Raw genomic sequence first — 24,246 nt, forward strand, 5'->3', positions numbered from 1 at the left:
CCCCTTTTTGTGTGCGAGGAATCTGCCTCCAATCGCCTGATTGCTTCATCCCCCGGATGCACCCATCCCCCCAAAAGGCGCTCCCAAAGCCCCCTTTTGTGTTGCTGATTAAGCATGCCTACCCACAATCCCCCCAGGACCCGCCTGTCCCCTCCCCCCTCGAGGCTCGGACCCTCGCCTTGACGCACCCTGATGACGCTCTGAAGTCAATTCCCACCAGGGTCGCCTACCTCCTGCCCTCCCTGTCAAACAATTAAAGAAAGAGGAGTAGGCGGCCCCCAGTAGGATTGCATTAAAGCAACCTTCACGCAGGCTGCAAAACAAGCCTTCTTATATTAAACTCTAAACCCCAACTCAAACAAAAACTCGATCTTGATCCCCCGCCATCCGCTCTAGAACCGAGCCTGGCGGGACCCGGCCCCCTCCCATAACCTGGGGAAGGGGGTGTGTTTCAGTCCTTCTTCCTACAGGTCCCTGTGGACTCCGACTCGCCATGACAGGCCAGCCCATGGAATGGCGCCAGGAGGAAACCAACCCCATCCCGGAGATGGAACACATCTCTCTAAAGGATCCCGCCCAGCGGCCTCAACAGGAACGCCGTCGCCAACGCCCAAAGACCCAAATGACCTGGGGAGACGTCAAAGCGACCGCCAGACAAGCTCAAGAGCTACTGCGCCAGCAAGGCCACCCAGAGACATCCGAGAACCTCTGTGCCGCTCTCTTTGCAATCATCACTGCCAACTCAGCGGCCACCATCCTTTGCCTGCTCTGCTGCCTCCTGCCAACGGCAATCGGCCACCCCCTGACGAGCTTTCACCAGACCAACATCTGGGAGCAATTTGCCGCCGCTGCCAACGTCTCGTCCTTTTGCCTGGGCCAGTACCTAGGAGTCGGGAGCTTGCTAAGCTCCTGCCTGCTCCCCGTCTGCAAAGCGCCCGGAGACTTCCTAGCGGAGTCTGGGTTAAGCCCCTTCATGAATGCCTCATCCATCAGGTACTCTATGAGCGCCGACTGGGGACCCGTCGTCCAAACCCTCCCGGCTGGCGCTCTCTCCCTTGTCACCAAGACTGTCGCTAACCACGAATCCAACACCTGCGCCCGCATCGCCGGCGCAACCAAACGGGGAACCGACCCGGGCCCATTCACCGGTTCGGCCAATTGGAACTGCACACACATGGAGGACATTCCCGTGTTCGGAAACATCCTGCTCCCCAGGCTGGTTCTGGACCTCGCGGGGAGAGAACGTTTAATTACATTCCCGCCCGACTCTCTGCCGGGACTCTTTGTTGCCTCAGTCGCCTCACCATCGTCCTACCCCAGGCTCCACCCCAGGAGCCCGGACGCCGCCGCCGCTGCTCCGCTCTGCCTTTCGATCCCTCCTGTCGGAGTGACGCGGTCGCCCTCTCCAAAGCGGAGTTTGTCTCCCTTGCGACTTCCTTGAGTGGGAGTCCCCGGACTCGCCTCCTACAACACTAAGACTATCGGCCGGCTGGCCTGCGCCCTTGCGAAGTCTATCAACTCTACCTCCACCGCCTCTGGATGCCCTGGCCTCCGAGCAGCAGGAACTTCGTCAAAGCGACCTTAGATAATCGTGTCGCTATTGATTACTTGCTGTTGTTGCATCACCAAGGTTGTGAAAATGTACATAATATGTGTTGCTTTTAACCTCTCTGACAATTCCCAATTGATTCATATGAAAGTCACGTGGAGCTGCAAGAAGTTGTATCTAATGTGAAATAGGATGTTTTGCCCCATTGGTGGTCAGCCCTCTGGAGCTGGCTGCCGGGAGGGTGGTTGAGTGGTATTGTACGGCTCTGCATTGGTTTAATTGTATGCCTCGTTATCCGGATCTTGTTTCGTTCCAGTGTGTGTCTAATATTGCCTGTAACGTGTGTAGGAAGCCCCTCGAATTTCCTTACCCCGCAACCAAGTTCTAATGTTACACAAGCAGCTCGGGTCAGCTTGACCAGACGGGCGGAGGAGCGACGAAGCGCCCCTTTAAATCACCCCTAGCATTTCGGTCCCCTTCTAAAATGTAACAAAGGAGGAGATGTAGTGTTGCGCTGCTGACCCAGCAGCACCGTGGTAGAACGTTGGAACACCAACGGACCTACGGCCTTCTGGTCGCACCGCACCCCCACTCCTCAACCCCGTATGAGTCACGGGTCATGAACTATCTGGCTCAGTCACTGGGCGTCCCAGACAAAGGGACAATGATCTGCCCCCAGGTGAGGATTAGGCCCAGACGCTTACGCTCTTCTCCGCACGTAGCAGCCAGGTGAGATCATGCATCACATGATGATCTCCCGCCCTCCCGCTCTCCCGGACTCTCCCGTCCCGCCCCTCTACACGCCCCCATTAGAATCATAATAAAAGGTGCCAGGAACCAGCACGCGGGAGACTCGCTAGGAACACGGACCCCCGCGCTCCCGCTGCTGGCGATCTCCACCAGATGTTATCTCCGCGTCTCGTCTCGTTCTTACGCTGACCACGTGGGTCGACTACACTCCCCATCCCTGCGGAGCTGCGCAGGGAGAGGAGGTAAGTTTTTTTAAAAAACAGGATGGGTCTAAAAGCGGCGCCTCTGACCCAGTGCAGTTCACTTAGCATCAGATGCAAAACTTATTGAGCGAGTTTCAAAAACAGTGTTTCCCCACACAAGTGCAACAGAGAAGGGTGGCATCTGCTTATGAAGTGGGCAAAAACAGTTTTGTTCATGTTTCATGCAGAGAACACACACTGTAATAAAAATGTTTTGTTACTCTATCCCACTGAAAGCTCAAAATACCAACACACATTCCCTGCACCCCTTCTCAAATAACTTTGTTTTCACCCTTCTGGGACAGACTACTTGACACTAAAAGAACAGACTGTAATCAAGATGAGAGTACTTCTGGGGCTGTTACAAATATGGGCTATGCTACACTGAAGGCAGTGATGCTCACTCAACGGCTTGGGAGCCACTTTTGAACACAGATACCTTCTGTGGCACCTGCCCCATATTTCAGGAAAATGGGGAAAACCGTTGCCTGAAGGGGCATGGAGTCAGCAAGTGGTTTCCACCTAAAAACAGGTGAGCTGCAAGCATCCATGAGGTACAGACAGGCCTCATCCCAGGGATAGACGCACATGTGGCTCTTTGGCTGATGGCAAATGCAGGTCTCCATGAATAGGAGAGCACGTACCACTGATGTGAGATATTACCTTAGATGCAAAGGAGCCAGGAGCCAACAGGGAAGTTTTGCTCATAGAGACTTTTTCTTTCTTCTGTTCTACAGTCCCCTCAACTCCTGAGAAAAAGCTGTTCTTGAGATCAGGACAAGCAAGAGACATTTGCAGACACTGGTCACCCCAGAGGGGGAAGCTGGAGGCAACCAAGTATCTTCAGCTCTTCACAGACATTACAACAATCACATCTTCATATAACTATTTTGTGAACAATACAAAAGTTGTTATACTCCCCACCACCACCACCACCACCAAGATCTCACCTTGTGCGTCCACATTCACATTTTTTGGTCATAAAAGCCGGGCATGATGGGCAAGGTCCTGGATGACAGAGACTTAAAAATAAAAGGATTTCAGTTTAGTCTTATTCACAAAAGCTAACAGATTCTCACATGCTAACATTAGTATGACAGAAGATAGCCAGAATTTAGCAAGATCTGAACACACTGGGGAAAGTGGGCAAATGGGAACAAGATGCAATTCAACAAGGACGTGCATCATTCTACATCTCGGTAACAAAAATGAAAAACCCACATACTGGATGGGGGATACACTATTGACTAGCAGTGTATGTGAGCAAGAGTTTGGGGTATGGGTGTACAATAAGTTAAATATAAGCAGGCAGTGTAATGCAGCAACAAAAAAGGCTAATGCAGTCTTGGGGTGTATCAATAGAGAGGTAACATCCAAATTGCTGTTTACAACATTGGTCAGGCCTCACCTGGTGCACCGATTACAGTTCTCGAGGTTTCAATTAAAAAATGTGGGCAGAATGGAGTGAGTGCAGAGGAAAGCGATGAGGATGATCAGTATTTGTAAAAGAGCTTACTGACATCAGGAAACAAATTCAAAATAACACCCATGACATGTCTAAGTTTTAAGAAAGTACCAGAATCTGTTGGTAAAACTGATCTTGAAGGAGAGTTTTGCAAATTATTACAAGACTTTTTAAATGAAGTGCCTCCTATAGAAATAGACCAGATATACAGAATTAACTCCAGATATGTGCAGAAAAATAAAGAACAAGAGATAAGATTTTGGAAGTACACAGAAAGAACCCTCTAAGAATAGAAAGCATAGAAATACAAATCTTCCAAAATCTTCCAAGCACACTTCTCCAAAAAAGGAGTGAATTTAATTTTCTATGACAGATATTAATTGGCAAACAGATAGAATACTTTTGGAGAATCCCATTTGCTTTAGAAGTACTGCTGCCCTCCATGAAAAAAATAATTTCAACAATCCAACAAGCAACATTTGGCAGAATACCTTTCAGAAGACAAGAAATACACCAGGGGAACCTTACTTCATTCATGGTGCAAAAACGTAAAGCAGAGATAAGCACATTGGTAAATAGACCTCCAGGAAACTTGGATAAAGAATAAGTTAACTTGGACCAAGCGGCAGCATTGCCATAAAAACGAAAGGAAAATGAAGATTTTTTTGGTCAACGTGAATGAATTAAACTCCCCAACATAAGAACATAAGAACAAGTCAGCTGGATCAGACCAAAGTCCATCTAGTCCAGCTCTCTGCTACTCGCAGTGGCCCACCAGGTGCCTTTGAGAGCTCACATGTAGGATGTGAACGCAATGGCCTTCTGCGGCTGTTGCTCCCGATCACCTGGTCTGTTAAGGCATTTGCAATCTCAGATCAAGGAGGATCAAGATTGGTAGCCATAAATCGACTTCTCCTCCATAAATCTGTCCAAGCCCCTTTTAAAGCTATCCAGGTTAGTGGCCATCACCACCTCCTGTGGCAGCATATTCCAAACACCAATCACACGCGTGAAGAAGTGTTTCCTTTTATTAGTCCTAATTCTTCCCCCCAGCATTTTCAATGGCTGCCCCCTGGTTCTAGTATTGTGAGAAAGAGAGAAAAATTTCTCTCTGTCAACATTTTCTACCCCATGCATAATTTTGTAGACTTCAATTATATCCCCCCTCAGCCGCCTCCTCTCCAAACTAAAGAGTCCCAAATGCTGCAGCCTCTCCTCATAGGGAAGGTGCTCCAGTCCCTCAATCATCCTTGTTGCCCTTCTCTGCACTTTTTCTATCTCCTCAATATCCTTTTTGAGATGCGGCGACCAGAACTGGACACAGTACTCCAAGTGCGGTCGCATTCATCGCCTTCTAGGACGGGAAGGTGGATCTGTCCTCTCCATGCTTGCAAAGTTATTTTAATATGGGAACACGTTGTTGCGGGTATTAAAGGGAGAAGAGATCATTAGGGACAGCTGCTCAACCGAGCAAAGGATTCTCTGGTCTTCTGCACACTTTGAAAAGGATGGCAGAGCTCCCTCTTGTCATGAGGCCAGATGAGGAAAACTCAGCCCTGTTTTAAGGCAGTTGCAGGCGTGAATGCGAGATGAAGGTGGAGCATGAAAGAGAGCCTCCATGTTCAGAAGTAGCCTACCTTTGACAACGAGGAGTCGGGCAAGCTCGGGGCTTTCTCAAAAGCGCTGGAAAGGCTGGCAAAAAGGGAAGGTGGGCTAGATGGACTCTTTCTTGTCTGACCCAAAGGGGAAAACTCGAACGGACCCTTTTCCCACGTGGGGACGAGAAACCTGGGTCAGAGTGGGGTGGGTGAGCCAAGAAGGGCGGGCGGAGCAGAAATTAAACGCGGTGAGACATTCAAAGGATTGGTTGGGAGGGGTGGAGAGGGCACGGGTTCGAATCTCGGCCCAAGAAGAAAAGCCCGCGCACGCTTCCAGCGGCCGACCTTGCGGGGCTGTCGTGGGGGGACCAACGAAGCCCCGCCCACCTGGAGGGAATGACGTCACGTGGGGAAAAATAAGCCTAGAGCGGGTGTCCGAGCAGGAAGGGGAGGGGCATGTCCGCCAGACTCACCGTGGCGGCGGCACCATGGAGACCTCCCGGAGCGGCGCCTCCTGCCTCCTCTTCGCCCTCTGAACAAACCAACCAAGTGTCAAAAGCTGTGTGTTTCTTTTCATATTGACCTTGGCTCCCACGTGAATGCGCGCCCAAAACCATCCTTGGCGCATTGCCTGGAAGTTTGAGTCAGGCAAAGACATGCCTGCATCTGCGGGAGATTCTTGCTGTGTGAATTTACTTTGTTTTCCTCATCACTATTGGGGAGGGAGCTGAGGTTCTTTTATATTACTGTTTGAACTCTGCAAGCTTCAGAGTTCGCTTGTTCTGTGTCGAATCTGTGTTGCCAGCTGAATAAAGAACTGTTTTGTAGTTACTTGCACTGCACTAAATGTGTTCGTTACACCAAGAGATCAAACATTTTCAACCAACTTCAAAAACAAGGAGATATTATTTGCATTCAGGAAACTCATCTTAAGCAAAAGCATCAATACTTATTAATTAATAAAAAATAGGCAGAGTACATTTGGCTCACAGACAAAAAAATGCGGAGTGGCCATCTATTTAAAAAACAACCACATCACAGTTTTAGAAGTAAAGATTCTGCAGCAAGATATATTCAAGCTTCTAGATGACAAGATTTTAACTATTGTAAATGTTTATGTGCCCAATATTACCAGAGATAAAATTTTTGGAAAGGCTGTTTCAATCAATATTGGACTTTCAAGAAGGAGAAATAATTGGAGATATTAATGCGGTCCTAAATCAAGATAGATTAAAATACCAGCAGAAGGTAAAATACCTAAAAAACGTATTCTCATATATGCATCTCTTGACTCATGGCGAATGACACACCCTAAGGCAAGAGATTTGTCATATTCCCTGTTCAGACAATAATTCACTGGATTGGGTCAAGGCTCTTATTGAAGACATGTCAGGAACACAGAAAGAGTTCTGGCGAAAAGTGCGCCAGACTCTTGATAATATGAGTGTAAGATCCCCACCCCCACATGAGAAGCAAACAGTTCACATTGTCCGGCCTGGAGTCTCTTCCCAGCAACAGAACTCCAAGGCCGCAGCCAGAAGTGATAACACTGCACCAGCAAAAGCAAAAGTGAATTTTCCCCCAAAGGCCCCATCATGACAAGATTACACCTTGGACAGACATCAATCCTACTCCAGAATTGATAGGTGTTGGATCTCTAAACATCTACAAGAAATAGAAATCAAACCAAAAAATATGCTGATCATAATCCAATAGAAATTACATGGACTTTAATTAATAAACAAAGTCTTACAAACAAAATCTTACAAACAAAGTCAATGGAAGATAATCTTTTATTGCAAAAGAATGTAGTTAAAAATGTAAGAAAGACTTGGGTAAATTTTTTAAACTTAATAAAACTGATGGAATGACTAACATAATCATCTGGGAAACAAGGAAAGCATATATAAGAGGAAAACTAACCATAATGGTCGCTAAGCAAAAGAAAGATAAGAGGGAAAAGGAAAAGAATATTCTAAACAGAATGAAGGAATTAGAAGATGAGCATAAAAAAACAACCAATAAGAAAATATGTAGAGAAATGAAGATACTGAGACAACAACTGGACTTACTGGAAACAGAAGAGATTCAGAAAAAAATAAAGTTTTTGAAACAGAAGACATTTGAACATGCCAATAAACCAGGCTGATTTTTAGCATGGCAACTAAGGAAAGAAACTGACAAAAGAACTATAGTGGTCATTAAAAGGAATGGTATATTAGTACACTCTGAAAAGCTAATATAGCAACAGTTTATCTTCTATTTCTCTCAGCTATATAAAAAACAAAATGTGGATGAAATAGCATTAAGAGACTATATCACTCGAACACCCATGAAACTATTCACAGAAGGATACAGGGATATGCTGGATAAAAGTATATCTATTTTTGAATTATCACAAGCCATAAAATAATTTTAAAAAGAAAAAGCTCCAGGTTCTGATGTTTGATTGCAGAATACAATAAAACCATGGAAGAGAAATTAATTGTATCTCTACAAGAAATGATGAATGAACTTCATATTAAGGGAAATTTTCCTCCATCTTGGAAAGAGGCTCATGTGACTTTAACACATAAAGAAGGAAATGACCCAGAACTACCACATTCATATAGACCAATATCATTAGTAAATTGGACTATAAATTATTTGCTTACATTATGGCTAATAGACTGAGAAATTGCACTCATGAGATTATGTGATTGATGCCTTTGAACTTTGAAACATAAACAAAAAAGGACTGCATTTATCTTTTTAGATGCAGAGAAAGCTTTTGACAATACTTCCTGAAAATTTACGCTAAAGATTCTGGAACAGATAAATTGCGGTCCCAGATTTTTAGAATGGATACAAAGAATATATACTAGACAAAAATTGAGAATTTTAATTAATGGTGTTTTAACAGAAGAGATTCAAACTGAAAAAGGAACAATACAAGGATGTCCATTATCACCATTACTATTTATATCAGTCTTAGAATTCCTTGCAACAAGAATTAGACAAGATCCTAGAATCACAGGTTTGAAAATATATGGTAAAGAATATAAGATGACATGGTACTGACAATATCTAATCCTAATTCTTCAATAAAACATCTGATGGATCAAAAAGAACAATATGGGCAATTCCCCGGCTTTAAAATAAATTGAGCTAAAACAAAAATTATCACAAGATTTTTAACCAAACAAGAAGTAAAAGATATTGAAGAGAAAATTGGTTGTGATATTTTCACCAACAAATTTAAGTATTTAGGTATCCATATAAATGGTCAACTGAACAATTTATTTCAAGATAATTATGGGGTAACTTGGAAGAAGATTCAAGAAAATCTACAAAGGTGCTCCAGACTCAAACTGCCCCGGCTAGGAAGAGTAGCAAGTGTTAAAATGAGTATTTTGTCTCAGATGAATTTTCTATGTCAAATTTTGCCTATATATATTAACGAGAAGATTCTTAATACATGGCAAACATACATTAACAAATTTATCTGGGCCTACAAAAGACCAAGAGTAAGATTTAAAGAATTACAAGATGAGGGGGGGAAAAACAGGAGGAATAGCGTTATCAAATATAAAATTATATTATTATGCAGCTGGACTAACTTGGATCACTGATTTGATACTAAACCCAATTCACAACATCGTGAAATTAGAAACTGTGGGTCTTACATCAGGTATACATAGCTATCTGTGGAAAGAAAGAACAGATTCAAAGGAAGAGCTGATAAAAAAGATTCACATGTAACAAGAAAAGGATTATTCGAAATATGGAAAAAACATTTTTAAGACTCAGCCCTGCAACTTCACCTCTAAAATCTCCGATAGAAATGCACTATGATGTTGAAACTTTGAAGAAAGGTAATATAATATACAAAGAAATGATTAACAAACAGGGAGACATGAAAGACTTCACCAACTATCGGACCCCAGCATTAATTTCTCACCAAGTAAAGTGATACTCAACATCTTACAACAAGGACTGTTATCATGTATTGAATGAGATATGCCTGATGGTCAAGCTGGATCCAGAAAACGAAGATGTCCTAGAGATCATATTGCAAATTTATGTTGGTTACTGGAGAATGCAAGAAATTTTCAGAAGAAAATTACCTTGTGTTCCACAGATTACAGCAAAGCTTTATTTTTTTATTTTCTCAGCATACACAAGAACATAAAACACAAGAAAATATAAACACTTTCACACCACCACCACCACAGCAATACCAAACAAGAACATATATTGATTTGGGATATCAATTCCCATTAGTCCCAACCGAAAAACTTCATGCTTTTTCTTCAGTTATTTTCAGCATAGATTACAGCGAAGTTTTTGACTGTGTGGATTATGAAAAGCTGTGGCTGGCTTTAAAGAAACTCAGTGTATCACAGCATCTGATTGTTTTGGAGTGCAACTTGTATTTTGGACAAGTTTCAGTTAGAACAGAATAGGGAAAAACAGAATGGTTTTCAAGTGAAAGGTGCCAGATAATGTAGTTTATCTCCCTGTCTGTTCAATTTGTATGCAGAACAAATCATAAGAAAAGCTGGATTAGATTTACAGGAAGGATGAATGAAATCTGGTAGAAGGAACTATTTGAGTTATGCAAATGATACCACATGCAGAAAATAGCAAATATCTGAAATTACTATTGATTAAGGTTAAAACAGAAAATACCAAAGCAGGATTACAGCGGAACATCAAGAAGATGAAAGTAATGCCTTTTAGGGGATTACTCAACTTTGTAAGGCTGATGATGAAATCATCAGGATATTCTGCTCCATCATCAATCAAAAGGGAGATTGCAACCAAGAAATCACAAGGAGAATCAGAAGTGGGAAGAGCAGCCATGAAGGGGCCAGAAAAGATGAATAAGCACTGATGATGATGACAGTCAAGTCAATGCACGCCACCGTATCACCCACTACTACGTATGGTTATGAAAGTTGGACAATGAAGAAAGTTGACTCACTTGAAATGTGGTGTCGGAGGAGACATTTACAGATACCGTGGACAGCCACAGAGACAAATACGTGTGTTGAAAATGAAACCAAGTTTGAACTTTCCCTAGAAACTAAAATGACTGAGGCAATCAGACTTTGGTCAGATTAAGGCAAAACAATCACTAGAAAGGCAATAATGCCACAAAATGTTGAAGGAAGCAGGAAGAGAGGATGACCTCATATGAGATGGATTGACTCTATAAAGAAACCATGACCCTCAAGTTTTTAAGACCTGAGAAAGGCTGTTTATAATAGGGTTGCCATAAGTCAGAAGCAACTTGATGGCACTTAACATACAAGCAAGATGCTGATTGTTCCAAGAGTTTAGGTACATCATCTAGTCCACCACACTTTTTTTTATATTCACACTTACATATTACATAAATGTGGGCAATCTTGAGCTGATCTTCTTTTTCTACAGAGTTCCCCACAACTGTGTGGAATTTCATTCCTGTTCCACTCAGGGTTTTTAACCCGACCTACAAAAGAAAGCAAATATCCAAAATGTACATTTTTATATGAAATTCAAACAAAACAATTAAACACAGCTAAAACTCAGATTTCAAATGTCTTTCCTCCTGTAATGTTATCATACCTCTTTTATAATTTTACAGCAGATTATCTGAATAATCGTACGCTCCAGTTGCTCCAGTCTAAGCCCAGTAAAATTAATAGGCTAAGATGGGAGGAACTTAGTACAGGATTCCACTGTTAATGATTGACCTAATCAGTATCAATTGCCGATTTAATGTCTTTAGATCAAAGTTCACAGCACTCCTTTCTTCTCTTTTTGTCCTTCTGTGTTACTTTGTGTGCATTCTCCTACACAAACCTTCCCTTGTAAATACAATTCAAGTTTCCATAGTCCTTATAAGCTGCTCTGAGTTCATAAGGGGAAAGGTGGCCAATCAATCAATCAATCGATTGATCGATCGATCAATTGATTGATTGGCCACCTTTCCCCTTATGAACTCAGAGCAGGTTAGATGTATCAACCGACCGACCGACCAATCAATGTTGGCAATGTCACCTCTTCCCTCTCCCATGTATTCTCTCAACAGCTTTCAACTACAGATATTCAGCTGCATCTGCAACTGTTACTTAACTTAGAATTTAATTATAACTCTAAGCATATGTCATTTCAAGCTGAGTCTAAAAGATGAAGCTGAACGTTTCCATAGTGACAGAAAACTATATGGAACGTTCCATACCATATAGCACTGATACATTTCATAAAGGTCTTTACCAAGGCAGGGAAGATTGTTTGATACATCTGTGCATAGTGATCTTAGGCAAACAGATATAAATAGAGCTAAGCACAAACAATTGTTTGGTAAATGTGGGTTCAGGATTTTAAATCTTAGAAAATTTTTGCAAAGCTGAAAACCATTGGCATCTTTACTGACTTTGGGGGGGGGGGGGTGTTGAAAAACCCAAACCCAAAGTATTTCAGTTCCCCCGTCCACATAGGGGGTGTTGCTTGCAGAGAGCAGAGCACTTTTTTCTCTTCAAGCAATCCCACTTCCTCTCCAATCCCTAAGCCAGAAGTTGGCTTTGGAATTGGGGAAACAGTGGGTGAGGATCTGTGATCAAGGGGGGGGGGGGGGGGGTGAAAAAGGTGAAACCTATTTGACTAATTCGACTTAATAAGTGCTTTTTCTGGGGGGGGGTTGATTCAGGTTTACTGAATTACCACCCCTACATATATACGGAACAGAAAAAAGTAATAATTTTATCCATTCTAGTTTATGCAGTTAAGAGCCATTTTTTAAAATGATGCAAGTTTCAAGCCCATGTTAAGTCTTCATTAAACAACATCAAGGCATTCCCGATACAGAAAACACTCACCACAGAAACAGGTGTAAGTGTTAGGAATGTGTGATGAAACATTTTGACAAGCTGGGCAACGCCAACCACTGCTGCCATCTGCCAAGGAAAATAAATAAGATTTTTTTAAAGTATGGATTCTGAAGATATAAAGGAATTGTGTCTCTGGGTCTGTGTGATTGTTTCACAACTCTTCTATTACCAAATATCGTAGGGATTGCACGTACCACTTGAATACTTTACCTGCGCATAAAAATATTCTAGATGCATTTACACAGACCATAACCAACTGTCATGTTCCCTGGGAGCCACTGCAAGGCTTTTCTTTATCTGAGCACTCACAGCTATTTTGATACAGCAAAACCTCTTCTATGCAGACCTCCCTCATTAGTCTGAACATTTTTTATTACATGCTGTCACATACGGACACGCTCCCCAGTCAACTACTAGATCAGCCAGTAGAACACTTACTAAGTCAGTAATCATCATTATGATTTTACTGACTGGAACCCTCCCTGGCAACTACTACACTAAGGACGAGGAGGTGCAAATATTTATAAGACCATGCAGAGTCCTGGCCACTGGCCTTGCCTGGTTATCTAGCTGGCTAACATCTCTGTGGGGGAGAAAGCAGAAGCAGTGACAGTGCGTGACGCCCTGTCCTTTACATCATGTGGTGGGAGTAACATTGCACCGTTATACTGGCTGTACATTAACCAACATCACAAACGCCTAACCTTGGATGAACAGGGGAAACAAGCCTGTGGGTGGGTGGGAGTATCATCGCTTTATTGCGTTAATCCAGAAACAATGAAGGGCAGTGGCAAAAAAGCAGAACACAGAATACACGCATCAGAAACAAAGCCTGTTTCTTTTTTCTGTTGGATAATCCTGTCACAAAAATTTTTTAACAGGAGGCCTCAGAATATAAGGCTGGGGAGGGGGGGAAGCACCTGAGAGCCAGGTATGTATTTACAAGTAACATAATTACTCCATCAACACAAGTGCAATACCATTGGGACAGATGTTATGTGATGACATCCTGAGATATGCGCCAACAGCCGGGCTGCCGCTTTCTGCACTATGCAGATATTTAACTTCCCTGCTATATTATAATCTACAAAACTATTTGTGAAAAGAAAGTCTCAAAGAAAGGTAAATCCATGCAATAGGAAGAAATTTGCTGGCACGTATGTGAATAGGAAGCCACAGCCCTCCGTTTGCAAGTCCCGAGCATGGCTGTTAACTATAAGACATTTTGGAGGACTTGACGGGACTGAACACATAACAGAGCGCCAATATTTTCACAGATGTAGCATTTCTGCTTCTGAATCTGAGTTCTTATAATACATTTATTTATTTATTTATTTATTTATTTATTCATTCATTCATTCATTCATTCATTCATTCATTCATTCATTCATTCATTCATTCATTCATTCATTCATTCATTCATTCATTCCACTTTTATACTGCCCTCCCCCAAAGGGCTCAGGGCGGTTTACAACATAATTACAGGCAAGTGGATAAACAGGATAAAATGCTAAAAATTAATACCAGTTAAAATGCAGCGCTCCAAATCCATAAATATTTAAAACAGATGGTGTTCAACCATTAACTCCTCTAACTCTGAGAGGGGAACAGCGGATCTCAGTTGTTAATGGGCACCTATCAGCAGCCGGCCTCCCCAAAAGCCCGGCGGAATAACTCGGTCTTACAGGCCCTGTGGAATTCATTTAGGTCTTGCAGGGCCCAGACAGCTGGAGGAAGAGCATTCCACCAGGCAGGGGCCAGGGCTGTAAAAGCCCTGGCCCTAGTGGAGGCCAGCCACATCATAGAGGGGGCGGGGATCTCCAGTAGATTGGCCTCTGCCGAGCGCAGAGACTGACGTGGGACATATGGGGCCAGACGGTCCCTGAGGTAATAAAGCATTAACTCTTAGCCTGGAGACCCTATAAATAATTGAGAAGCTTGTACATTTCGGCTTGGGCAGGCATCTGGTCAGGACTGTAAACTTCAGGTTAGAGCAACGCACCAAGATATTTCTAGGGTGGAAGAATCCACTTGGAAGGTGGCTGCCCTAACAAGGTTGACTCCTCAGAGAACTCAGCGTCACCTGACTAGTTGCGGAGGGCTGCAGGGAGCGCTTTTGTCACCATTGCTGTTTAATATCTACATGTGTCTCCTTTCCCAGTTGGTACAGAGTTTTGGGCTGGGTTGTCATCAATATGCTGATGACACACAGCTCCTTCTGTTGATGGAGGGATGTCCAGTGACTGCCCCTGAAGCTCTCCAGCATTGTTTGGAGCCACTGTGGCTGGCAGAAGCAGAGCAGACTGAAGCTGAATCCATCTAAGATGGAGGTCCTCTCGCTGGTTTGTGATGAGAGACCGGAGGATTTCCAGCTGCTGTTGGTAGAGGGAATGGCCTTACAACCTATCCCTGTTGCCTGCAGTCTTCAGGTGTTTCTGGGCACCTCTCTTTCTATGGAGGCCCAGATCGCCCATACTGCGTGCATGGCGTTTTTCTATCTTCACCAAGCTCGGCAGCTGGCTCCATATCTCTCTCAATCCAATCTAGCCACTGAGATCCCTGCAATGATCACCTCCATGCTAGATTACTGTAATTTGCTCAGTGCTGGTCTGCCCTTAAATCTGATTCAGAAACTGAAGCTGGTGCAGAATGCGGCCACGAGGTTCCTTAATGGGGCAGCAATGAGGGAGCGCATCACCCCATCCTCCGTGAACTGCTCTGGCTATCGGTGGAATTCCGGATCAGGTTTAAGGTATTGGTAGGGACCTTTACGGCCATGAGTGGCCTGCGACCTGCATACCTCCGAAACCGCATGGCCCCATATTCTCGCAGATAAATTTGAGGTCAGCAAATGCAGACCTCCTGGTGGTCCCAGGCCCTTCTACTGTCAGACTGGGCCAACCAGGGCCACGGCTTCTTCCGCCCCGGCTCCTACCTGGTGGAACGCGCTGCCAGCTAACATCAGGGCCCTGCGGGACTTGATGTAATTCCACAGGGCCTGTCAGGCAGAGTTGTTCCACCAGGCTTTTGGTTGAAGCCCAAAACCGAAATCGTTATCCTTAATTGCACTGCTGCTGGCCCTAAACCCTTAATCCCCTATTTGCTTTATATGGCTTCTGTTGCCAGTCAGTTTTAACTCCGATCCGAAGTTTTTATGTTTTTAATTGGTTTTAAAACATTTTTGAACGTATTTTACCTAAATTAGATTGGATTTTAATAATTACAATTTTTAATCGTTTTAATTGTTTATTTAATTGAATTGTATATGCCACTTACTGTTGTAAGCCGCTCTGAGCCCTTGTGGAAAGAGCGGCATATAAATCGCATTAAATAAATAAAGACACAAGGTTTGACCATAGTGGTAAGTTGTGTGTATTGAAAAGACCAGTGGAACGGTTGCACAGGAGAGCAACAAGGACGATCAGGAGCTTGGAGATCGAGACCTATGAAGAAAGGGACTTAGGAACGTCTGGGGAAGAGGAGATTGAGGGGGGACATGATTGCTCTCTTGGAGTATTTGAAGAACGGCCACTTGGAGGAGGGCAGGCAGCTGTTCCTACTGGCAACACAGGATAGGACTTGCAATAAAGGGTTCAAATTATGGGTGGAAAGGTACCAGCTGGATATTAGGAAGACATTTTTACCGTAAGAGTTGTTCAACAGTGGAATTGGCAGCCTAGGGACGTGGTGAGCTCCCCCTCCTTGGCAGTCTTTAAGCAGTGGCTGGACAAACTATCTGGGATGCTCTAGGACAGGGGTAGGGAACCTGCGGCTCTCCAGATGTTCAGGAACTACAATTCCCATCAGCCCCTACCAGCATGGCCAATTGGCCATGCTGACAGAGGCTGATGGGAATTGTAGTTCCTGAACATCTGGAGAGCCGCAGGTTCCCTACCCCTGCTCTAGGATGATCCTGCATTGAGCAGGAGGGGTTGGAATAGATGGCCTGTGTGGCCCCTTCCAATTTGCAACCTGTTTTCACTGTGTGCTTCTGATGCATGGTTGACTCTTCAGTGAATTCATTCCACCATGTTGTAGCATCAGTACATCAGCAGCACAGCCACAACAGCCTGACATTCAAGCCCCTTTCTACCATGCAGTACAAGTCATCGTATTAATCAGTAAAATTCAGTCGTGCTGCCCAAATATTTTGCTTGAGACTTCTGGATTGTGGCAAATTTCATCTTGCTTGGAACAAGGCCATTTGCTACCATAATGACTGGACAACTTAGACACAAGTATTCTGACACTTTCAAATGATTAGACACTGCGCCTTCTCCACACATTTAGCAACTGGGAGGAAATACTAACCTTCGGCCTGTGCTGCTGGTGATCTTGCCCATTTCTTAATGCAGCTTAAGTGGAAAACATGATAGCAGTTCTGACAGCTCCACACTGGGGCCACCACACGAATTACTTCACAGCACACCATACACTCGTATTTCTCTTCAGTAAGCTGCTCTATCAGAGACCCTAATTAAAAAATGTGGTACATGCACACAAATGTTAACCCAAGAATAAAAGATACAAGAGTAGTCAGGGTGAAACAAAAGCAAAAGTTCCTTTAGCACTTTAAATACTTAACATGTTTTGTGGAATCACAATGTTTCTGATGGCAAGAAGAAGAAGAAGAAGAAGAAGAAGAAGAAGAAGAAGAAGAAGAAGAAGAAGAAGAAGAAGAAGAAGAAGAAGACGACGACGACGACTTGGATTTATATCCACCCCTTTCTCTCCTGCAAGGAGACTCAAAGGGGCTTACAAACTCCTTTCCCTTCCCCACTCACAACAAACACCCTGTGAAGTAGGTGGGGCTGAGAGAGCTCAGAAGAACTGTGACTAGTCCAGGGGTCTGCAACCTGCGGCTCTCCAAACGTTCATGGACTACAAATCCCATCAGCCCCTGCCAGTCAATTGGTCATGCTGGCAGGGGCTGATGGGAATTGTAGTCCATGAGCATCTGGAGAGCCGCAGGTTGCAGACCCCTGGACTAGTCCAAGGTCATCCAGCTGGCGTGTGTGGGAGTGCACAGGCTAATCTGAATTCCCCAGATAAGCCTCCACAGCTCAGGCGACAGAGCAGGGAATCAAACCCGGTTCCTCCAGATTAGAGTACATTTGCTCTTAACTACTACGCCACTGATCTGGGAGTCACAAATGTTATTTCTGCTATCACAATACATTCCTTTAAATGTTTACCTTTAATAATCATTTCCCTCCTATGGGAACTGAACATGATATGCTTCTGCTGTCCACTCCATCCAATCTGATACACACGACCTCTTGTTGTTTTATTCTCACTATGCAGACATGCCTAAAGGAACTCAAATTAATGGGCTGAGATGCACCTTAACTCTCCATGGGATTGGATTGCTACAATATTTTCTTAATACAGAAACACTTATCTATGTTGCTTATACATTCTGCTTGCAACAAATTCCCCACTCTGCCACCTAAATCTTTTGAGTAGAAACCGTTCTTATTGATTTGGCTTACAAGACATGCAATGTAGGTGAGACTAAAAGCCCTTGATCATAGAAACCCATCTGCACTGAACACTCAGGTGAAGAGGCTGGTCTTCGCCAGGTGCCCAAACTCTAGAAGAGTAGGAGCCCGCCAGCAGCTGTAACCTGACTCCCCGTGAGCCCAGCATAACCAGGTCTTGCATGAACACTGAGGAGGAGTATTTGCAGGAGCAGGTCTCAGGAGCCAGCGGGTGCACAGCATTATAAACCCTCTGAATAGCCCTGCCTTTATAAGCAGCTGGAAAGGGCAGAGCTGCAAGGAAACAAACTGCTGCTGACCTTGTGGCTCCTGCTTTGCTCTGTCTTGACCTGTCTGCTCTGTCTTGACCTTTGCCTGAAACTCTGAACTTGTGTGTTGGTTGACCCTTGGACTTGTCACTGTGAGTGTTGGAACTTTTGTGCTTGACTTCTGGAATACAACTTTGACTGTGGAAACTGGACTCTGTATGTGAGCCATGACACCAGGACCCAAGCTTTAAAGGTTTAATACTGGCACTCTGAATTGGACCCGGTAGCACATCAGAGGCCGGTGCAGTCACCCAGAATGGGGTGATGCGATCCCTGTATGGAGCACCAGCCAGCAGGCAAGCTGCCATATTCAGCACTAGCTCGAGTTTCTGGCCCGTCCTCAAAAGCAGCCCCATGAATGGGGCATCACAATAATCCAACCTGGTGGTTACCAGAGCACAGATAAAATGTGGTCAGGTCATCCTGGTCCAGGAAAAGCAGTGGAGGTGTTGATGGGCCCTCCTGGTCATCACTGCCACCTGGGCTTCCAGAGTGAGGGACCCATTTGGTTGAATCCCTAGATGCTGCACCCAGTCCTTCTGGAGCAAAACTACCCCTTCCTGGACCGAGTGTCCCTCGATTCCCCAGACCCCGGAGCCTGGCACTCAGAGCACCTCTGTCTTCTTGGGAACTCAGTTTCTATTTGGTGACCCTCCTCCAGTCCATGACAGCCGCCAGGCAGCGATCAAGCACACGGGCCGCCCCACCTGATGCAGACGAAACTGACAGGAACAGCTGAGTGTTATCCACAAACGGGTGACAACCCACACCATATCCTTTGATGACCTCGTTCCCCCAGTGGCTTCATGTGGATGTTAAATGAAAAAGGAGACAAGCCCCAGCTCTGGGAGACTCCACAAGGAAGGTCCCAGGGACGGGAACACCTGCTCCCCATCTCCACTTCCTGGAACCTGCCCCTGAGGTAGGATGAGAACCACTGCATGACCGTGGATTTCAGTTCCAGCCGTGCCAGAAGGATACCACGGTTGACAGTATCAACAGGCTGCTGAAAGATCGAGGAGTACCAACAGGGACAGCTTGCTTCTGTCCCTGTCTCTCAGAAGGTCATCCATCAGGGCAACCAAGGCTATCTCCATCCTGAACCCCCAACGGAACCCTGACTGACATGGATCTAGACAATCAGTTGCACTGCCACCACCTGCTCCAAGGCCTTACCCGAAAAGGGGATGTTGGCTACAGGATGAGAGCTGTTAAGATCTTCTGGGACTAGGATGGCCGCTTCAGGAAGTGGCATACCACCACCTTCTTTCAAGGATCGAGGCACCTCCCAACTCCCTAAAGAGGCATTCACTACCTCCTGGACCCCCCCCCCCAACCTACCCACCCCCGTTTTAATTAGCCATGATGAGCAAGGATTAAGGGAGCAGGTGGCCGGCTGGAACCCTGCAAACAACTTGTTCATGTCTCTGGGCTGCAATAACTGAAACTGATCCCACTCAACCTGACCAGATGGCTCTCTGGAGACCACCTCAGGATTATTCAAAACCACGGAGTCCAGATCCCTATGAATCTGAGCAACTGTGTCCTGAACATATTTTGCAAAACTAGCATCTTCAGAGGCATGTCACAGTAAGAGGTGTTTTTCTCTGTAGAACAGTGTGGGGTAATTTGCGTTGCTTGGTGTCTGTTTTGTCCCCCTCATGGATGGGAAGGGGATGAGGCACATTTGCATGTGTCTGGGTGGCGTTCATTTGCAGCTGAGTTTGAATTTGTCCAGAAGTTCAGACCACCAGAACACATTCAAATACAACTGTAACTGAACTCCACCAAGACACATGCAAATATGCCTTACACACATCCCTCCAACCTGTGAGGGGGACAAAACAGATACCAAATCACACAAATTGCTCCACATTGTGACATGGAGAGAAAAACTTCTTACCATGGTTTGCCTCTGAAGATACCAGTTGTAGATGCAGGCACTAAAGGTGCTAAAACTCCCAGACCACAGCCACACAGCCCTGAAAACCCAAAACAGTCAGTGATAAGAACTGTTGCTTACCTGTACCATTTCCATCCAAATACACCTTAACTTTGCACATTTTGTGTGAAAAAAACAATACTAGGAAGAAGCTCCTTTGAAAAGGCATTAAAGCACACCACTTGACTCTTAAGCTTTCAAAACAAGTTTCAGAACTGAATAATCTACCTGTATGTGTTTCCTTACTCTTTGGTGCATCCTTCTGCTTCTTCCAGCGCCTACTTTTATATCCCTCTTGAAGGAGTGGTTTTCTTCCGCCCTGTACAGTTGTTTCACACAAGGATTGAGTCTGTGGCACACTCACAAACTGCGATCCTCTTTCATGCAGCAGAGACTCTTTCCTCTTCTCACTGATGTGCTCTTTAGGAGGATGTGGAAGGGATGCGTTCTTGATGTGTTTTGCATTTTTGCTCCTAGGCATATCTTGCCTTCTGCTGGTCTCTTTGTTTCGCACAGGCTCTCTAAAATTTTTGTTTGCAAAAGGATACCGTCTCTGTACCATACTGTTGTCAGAAAAACCGTCTGACACCACTTTCCCAAAGGATGTTTCAGAAGAGTCTGACTGAGTCAAATCAGCCCCTGGTGTGTTTATTTCATAGGCCTCCTCCTTCCACCTGGATGGTCCTCTTTTCTCCCGCTCAGGTGGGCGCTTCCCCTTCTCTTTCAACCCTCTTCCACGAGAATGCATCACATGTGTCTTCTTGGGCTTTGCTCCTCTATTATCTACAGCTTCCTTTTCACTATCTGAAGAGAAATCACTGTATTCTCTAGGATTCGTTCTTCGTCCAGAAGTTATCTTGGTATCTAAACATACAGGGGCTTCTAAACCACTCACAGTTGTTTGTTTCACCTGATTTTTGCCATGCGCTCTATCATTTCTTGACCTCTGCCAGCGCTGATTTTGAAAATTACGGCTTTTTGTTTTACCCATACTGCCAAACAGTGAAGAATCTGGCTGACATCTATGATGGCTCTTTACACTGTAAAAGTTATGTTGATCTGCTGAATAGCCATCATTTTTACTGTGCTGAGGTTGAACGGGAGGTGATATACTGTTTCTGATTGAATCCTGATCAAATTCCCACTGGGATTGACTGTTCCAATTTAAACTATAAGTCTCCCTTTGCTTTGGAATGAAATCTGTTGCATCAGGATTTAAGGCACCTAAAAAAAAGGAAGGAAGGATTTTGCAATTCTGCAAACCCAAAATGAACTGAGGTGTGATGCTGAGGAAGTACAGGCACATCTGGGAAAGACTGGGGGGGGGGGGGGGAAGGGGAGACAATGTGGTTGGAAGAATATGCAGCATGCCAGTCATGCCAGCATGACTTCAGATAACCAGGACAATTTCATCAAATGATTTAAAGTCACCACTGGAGATGGACTGCTAACCTATAAACACTTCATTGGGAGCAAGTCCCATTGAATAAAATGGAAAGTACTTCTGAGTAAACCTGCTTAAGACTGCTGTGTTAGTGAAATACAGGATTATGCCTAAACTACTAGCAGGGGAAAAATTCCCCATGCATGCTGACATTCTGTAGATTTCATAACTTTGCCCGACACATTCTATAAATAAATAATTCAACGTTTAGAATAATTAGAAGTCGACCTATGGCTCCCAATCTTGATCCTCCTTGATCTGAGATTGCAAATGCCTTAGCAGACCAGGTGCTTGGGAGCAGCAGCAGCAGCAGGCCTTTGCTTTCACAGTCTGCAGGTGAGCTCCCAAAGGCACCTGGTGGGCCACTGGGAGTAGCAGAGTGCTGGACTAGATGGACTCTGGTCTGATCCAGCAGGCTAGTTCTTAATTTTCTTAGTATGCATCACCCCATCATCAAAACCTCAATTCACGCACCAGGGCTGTTATTTTCAACAGTAATTATTTCAGAACGATTCAGCAGCTCCTAACTGCAATCTTCAGAGAATTATCTACTGGGGGGAAGGGGGGTAGAATAGTGTGAAAAATAACATTTAATTGGTTTAAAGTTTAAACCTTGGCAAGTCACCCTTGCATGAGACTGAAAACTGCACAAGCAGCAGCAGCAGCGCTTGCTCAACAGAGTCCCCACGTTTAGCAACATCTCCGGTTGCCTCCGATTCAAACGACAAGTGCTGGTGCAGCCAGGAGAGACGAGGTAATCGTGGCTTCATGCGGCATGTCCAGGCTCTGCTCCCAATCAGCGGACAGGGTGGCCGAGGCGCCGGGACTGAGAGTCTCCGTGCTCAGCGCGCATGTCCAACGGGTGGACGTTTCCTGCTCCGCCGGCACCAAAGCAGAGGCTGCCCAGATGCTCAGGACCTCCCGCCTGCCTTGTCTGCGCCGGCGCCACAGCTGTGGGGGCGGGGGGGGGCTGACTGCAGCAGGAGCAGGAGCAGCAGGTGGGGAGGGGGCGCCCCGAGGCCCCCCTCCTCCTCCTCCTCCTCCTCACCTGCAGGAGGTGCGCAGACCTCGCATCGCGGAAGCCGCGCCTCGTCAACAGCGAGCGGTGCAGCAGCGGCAGCCGCCTGGGCGAAGGAGGCCGCGGGTCCTGCCCTCTCCGCCGGAAGGGCGGCCTGGCGCCGGGCTCACCCTCGCCCGCCCGCCCGCCCAGGCGAAGGCTTGGCCGCCAACGCGCGGCCTGTCCCTCTCCCCTCCGGGCAGCCCGCCCGGGCTCCAGAGAGCGGCCTTACCTGATCCCGGCAGCGCAGCCTCCGCCATGGCCGCCCGCCCGTCCGTCTCCGCCCGCCGCGCAAGCGCCCGCCTCCTCCTCCTCGGCCGCCCCACAGCGCCCCTTCAGGCGGCGCCACGAAGCTGGGCTGAGGACAGCCAGCGCGCCGGGCCTGGCGACGCCGACGGCCGACCCGGCCCCTGCCTGCCTGTTCGCCCGCCCGCCCGCCCGCGGAGTGGAAGGGCCGCGCGGGAGCGGAGCCCTCGGGGGAAAGGCCCGCCCGAGGAGGCCGCTGTGGACTTTGCCCAGCGGGAGAGGCCTGTCTCTGCGCTGCGGTCCTCGCGGAGCCCCCTCAGCCAGGCCGCGACCTCGCCCGGGCCTGCAGGGAAGGCGGGCGGCCCCCTCGCCCCTCGGTCGGCTGAGCAGGGCCCGCGGGCGGCGGCCTTTCCCTTCCCGCCGGAGGAGAGGCCGAAGCGCGGCAGAGCAGGGATCGCCCCGGCGGCCACCCCTGACCCCTTCTGGCTGCCTCCTGTCGGGAGCCTGGGACCCGAGGCAGTGATCATATCAGAGTTGCATCACTCAGGTTCCCAGCCACGTGGTTCTACTCTGCGTCTCGCTTCTCTTCGCAAGCTCTCAGGCTTCGTGCTTTCACGGCCTCCCCGTTCCTAAACCCAGATAACCATATTTTAGTGCACAAATATAGGCATTATTTAGAAGTCACAAAGAATATAGCCTTCACAGAAAATATAAAGGTTGTTGAACACTAAGTATAATTTAGCTTTATAAAAGTGTATGTAGAGTTCATATAAAGTTCACTTTAAAGATGTTAGAAGTCCAGTTGACTCCAAGGTTATTATGTCTCCTCTTTTGAAGTCCGTTAGTAGGGTTTAAGAGTTTAGTAGGGGAAAGTTCATAATACATTTTTACGTTTAAAATGCTTCTATATTGTAACTAAATAATGAAACTTAAATAATATGTTAATCACTCATGTTCAATATATGTATCCTAATGCTTCATGTGTAATGAATCCTGCTATAAATGTTATTCTCTCAGTTTAAAGTGTAAAATAGCTAAAACAGCTTGCTTCTCTAGATCCTAATCAGTAGGTGCTATTAAGCAGAAACTCCATTCAGAAGCTTCTTAAGGCCTCTAGCTAAAGTCTTTTTCTAAGATGCTTCTGAAGCTTGGTTTCAATAGTCATAAATAATAAGGGAACATGAGTTCATGTGCCAAACAGACACCTGCTGATAAGAGGGCCCCTAGCAAGCTTGGGATAGTGTCTTCAAAGCAGAGAGTGGGTCAAAGCCTAGATTCTTGTGCCAG

General features: G+C 45.7%; 1 protein-coding gene across 3 annotated transcripts in view; it reads right to left on the minus strand.

The window, feature by feature from the left end:
* Positions 1–23,022, minus strand: part of NFX1 (nuclear transcription factor, X-box binding 1) — an 89,560-nt gene extending 66,538 nt beyond the window's left edge. For 2 of the 3 annotated variants that reach the window (XM_048515181.1, XM_048515180.1), the window contains exons 1-6: positions 22,946–23,022; positions 20,441–21,436; positions 16,773–16,934; positions 12,450–12,527; positions 10,975–11,080; positions 3,492–3,563 (exon numbers count right to left, since the gene is read on the minus strand). In XM_048515181.1, coding sequence (XP_048371138.1) covers positions 3,492–3,563; positions 10,975–11,080; positions 12,450–12,527; positions 16,773–16,934; positions 20,441–21,436; positions 22,946–22,973 — 1,442 coding nt within the window. In that variant the 5' untranslated portion in view covers positions 22,974–23,022. The remainder of the gene's footprint in view (positions 1–3,491; positions 3,564–10,974; positions 11,081–12,449; positions 12,528–16,772; positions 16,935–20,440; positions 21,437–22,945) is intronic. The other variant, XM_048515182.1, reaches the window with a different exon arrangement.
* Positions 23,023–24,246: the final 1,224 nt, after the last annotated feature.

Source organism: Sphaerodactylus townsendi, linkage group LG14, assembly GCF_021028975.2.
Source record: "Sphaerodactylus townsendi isolate TG3544 linkage group LG14, MPM_Stown_v2.3, whole genome shotgun sequence".
NCBI classification, from domain to species: Eukaryota; Metazoa; Chordata; class Lepidosauria; order Squamata; family Sphaerodactylidae; genus Sphaerodactylus; species Sphaerodactylus townsendi.